Source organism: Monoraphidium neglectum (genome assembly GCF_000611645.1).
Source record: "Monoraphidium neglectum strain SAG 48.87 unplaced genomic scaffold scaffold05557, whole genome shotgun sequence".
Taxonomy (NCBI): domain Eukaryota; kingdom Viridiplantae; phylum Chlorophyta; class Chlorophyceae; order Sphaeropleales; family Selenastraceae; genus Monoraphidium; species Monoraphidium neglectum.
In genome coordinates this window covers 1-3061 of record NW_014008073.1, presented here as the reverse complement: position 1 = coordinate 3061, position 3061 = coordinate 1, and the positions used below count along the sequence as shown (strand labels likewise).

The 3061-nt window shown below is 66.1% G+C and overlaps 2 protein-coding genes across 2 annotated transcripts; one reads left to right on the top strand and one right to left on the bottom strand.

The window, feature by feature from the left end:
* Nucleotides 1-410: 410 nt before the first annotated feature.
* On the bottom strand, nt 411-627 carry MNEG_15679 (hypothetical protein; the record flags this gene model as incomplete). Its single annotated transcript, XM_014035851.1, has 1 exon — nt 411-627. A coding segment is annotated over one exon (217 nt), but the record flags the coding sequence as incomplete, so codon positions are not given.
* A 431-nt stretch (nt 628-1058) lies between these two features.
* Nucleotides 1059-2545, top strand: MNEG_15678 (hypothetical protein; the record flags this gene model as incomplete). Its single annotated transcript, XM_014035850.1, has 4 exons — nt 1059-1175; nt 1668-1790; nt 2328-2417; nt 2540-2545. 4 exons carry the CDS (start codon nt 1059-1061, stop codon nt 2543-2545), a joined length of 336 nt encoding a protein of 111 aa, XP_013891304.1.
* Between the last annotated feature and the right edge of the window lie 516 nt (nt 2546-3061).

The following is a 3061-nucleotide window of genomic DNA, read 5'->3' as shown; positions in this document are numbered from 1 at the left end:
GGCGCGTGGACGCGTGGGGGACGGTCCGCCTGCGCGGCACAGTCCGCTGCGCATGGCTGATTGCTCTTCTGAGACGCCCGACTCATACCGCTGCTGGCCCCCTCTACACACGTGCGTACTCAGCACACAAATACACACACACACACACACATACATGCATCACACACACAAAAGACGTCCACACGCGCGCGCACGCTCTCCAACCACGCCAATCCGACCGACCCCACTGCTGCCGCTGCTGCTCCCCTCCCTCTGCGCCCGCTGGCTCGGCATCAGTCATACGTTCATACAAACAATCATACCATGCGGCAACCAGCCACCCTGCTGCAACCGCTGCCGTTTCACTCCATCCCCTCGCGCGACACGTGATCCGCAACCGCGCACATGCACACGCACACGCACGCGCTCACCGCCGTCTGTGACGCCCGCCGCGGCGCCGCCGGGCGACACCAGCACGCCGCGCAGCAGCAATTTGAAGCGGCCCGGCTGCAGCGCCAGCGCCGCTGCAGCAGCCGCATACAATTGGTCGCCCGAGGCGGACGCAGGCAGCTCGAGGGCGCGCCGCTGGCCGGCCACTGTCACGAGCTGCGCCGACACCACCGCCGCGGCCGGCGGCAGGGCCGGCATGTAGCTCGTATTTGGGCCGCCGGGCGGCAGGCGTGCAGGGGCGGATGAGGTGTCCGGCTGCGGGCCTTGCGGCGCTGCGCCACTGCTGGTGCTTCCGCTGCGCCCCTCCTGGATGTCTGCGGGTCCGCAACGAGTCACGCGTGCACCAAATCCGATCAAAGACGATTGAAAATTACCACTCAGCCTGCCCAGCACCGGCAGTGCGCGCGCTCGGACTCAAAACTCAATGCCAAACCACCCTGGGAGGGTACAGGGCATGCCGTGTGTGACCAAAGTAACAAGGCGGCCTACATTGCTGAAATACATATGATCACTTGCCTGAAGGTGTGCTGCTCGCGGCAGGGTGTCACTTGACAACGCACCAGTGATCCCTGGATCCCACCAAAGCCTTCGGCATGAGCAGGCGCCGTCACAATAAGATTGTCTCAATCATGGACACAGATAACAAGGGTCATCTGGTCCTGGGGCTGGCCTCCGCGGCAGCAAGCGCGGCCGCGCTCGCCGCCCTATGGCAGGCACGCTCCTATCAGCGTCCTCTTGGAATCTCGGTGGGTGTATTCTGCCTACAGGCAGCAAAGCGTGCAATTGGGGGGGGTGGCGGCGAACCCGCACCGACAATCGGAAATTGCAGCCCGTTACGAGGGTTGCAACGCCTGCATGCGCGCGCTAAATATTATAGGCAATAGTCACAACTGTATAGGGGCGGCCTCAAGCCCATGGCCCTTGGCGAGCAAATTGTCCGGCACTCACGCAGCAGCAGACGCGCGTCGCCGCCGCCGCCCCAGGCGCCCCGCACGCGCCCCTCGCGCCGCCCCCGCACCGCTGTGGCGCCGCCGAGTGGCCATCATATATTCCCAATGGCACCGCTGCGCCATGCAATCCCCATAAACTCCACCTTGAGCGCCGCGCCTGTCGCACGCGTGCTCGATGCTCGCACCTCCCCCCCTGCGCCCCCAAGACGGGACCCCCTCTTTGCCCGACCCCCCCACTCTTTTGCGCTCGATGGCACACACGAAACCCACACCAACCGACTCCCGCAGGACCTGGATGACGAGGCGCGCGGCGTGCTGGAGGCGGCGCGGTCGCTGCAGCGGGCGTCGGGGGCGGCGGTGGTGCAGCCAGAGCACGTCAAGGAGGCACTCGAGGCGGTGGCGCGCCTGCAGGTGCGTGTGTGCACGTGTATGTGTGTGCGCATAAATTAGTGGATGCGGGTATTCACGTGGGGGGCATGTATAGTTTGTGCACGCGGCGCTGCGGCGGCCGAAAAGAGTTGACCGGGTCGGGGCAAGTGTGTGCTTGTGCGTGAGAAAATGGTGTGTGTCAGCTGCAATCCAGGGGAAGCGCGTTGTCGCGGCTTGGGGTGTCTGCGAGGGGTACGCAGAGGCAGCAGGCCGGCGCAGGGCGGCGGCGCCGGCGGCAGAAGCGGCGTGCGGCGCCGGCGGGCGCCCCGCAGCAGGGGGGACGGCCCAGACGGCGGGGATTTGAGGCGCCGGCCGGCCCGCCCTCGCCCCGCGCCCCGAGCGGCGGCGGCCGCCGCGGGGCCGCTCCGCGCGCCGGTCAGCCGCGGCAGCGCCGCGTTTGTATGGTTGTTCGACAATTATTACAATCAAGAACCGGCTTCGCGGCGTGGCAAGCGCGTTCCCGGCCGCGCCTCGAGCCGCGCCACACCCCATCCACTCATCTGGCCTGGCGCCTCGCAGGGTGGCGGGGGCGGCCAGGGCGGCGGGGGTGGTGGTGACGGCAACCTTACTAAGGAGGAGCTCGAGGAGACGATGAAGAAGATGCTGGCGGTGAGTGGATGGGTGTGTGTGTATGCGTGTGTGTTTGTGGGTTTGTGTGTGTGTGTGTGGGTGGGTGAATGTTGGTGTGCGTGTGCGTGTGTGCGTGTGCGCACGCGTGTGCCTGTGTGTAGGGGTGACTGTGGGTGTACATGTGCGTGTGTGTGTGTGTGTGTGTGTGTGTGTGAGAGAGAGAGAGACAGAGAGAGACAGAGAGACAGAGAGAGAGAGAGAGAGACAGAGAGAGACAGAGAGAGAGACAGAGAGAGAGAGTTGGGGGGAGGGGAAGGCATGACGTCGTGCCTCTGGAGGGTTCTCCCGAGTCCCCCCGCGCCACCCTCGGTCGTGTGCGGCCGCCTGAGCCACTGCGAGGTGCCAGCGCCGGGCGGGGCCGCTCAGTTCTACTTTCCCCGGCCCGCTGCCCCTGGCCCCCAGCGTCCCCGGGTCTCGTACATCATGACTCCCAGACCTGGGGCGGCCTGCGGCCTGCGGCCGTGGCGAGCACCCCCAGGTTGCCCCCGTCAGCCCAACCCCTGCCACCCTCGGCCGTCCACCCACACAAATCACCCAGCCGGAACCCCATTGCATAAGCCAGCACCTGCTTTGACAACGCGTTTTGACGGCCTGCCCCCCATGCAAATCACCCCCCTCGTGAG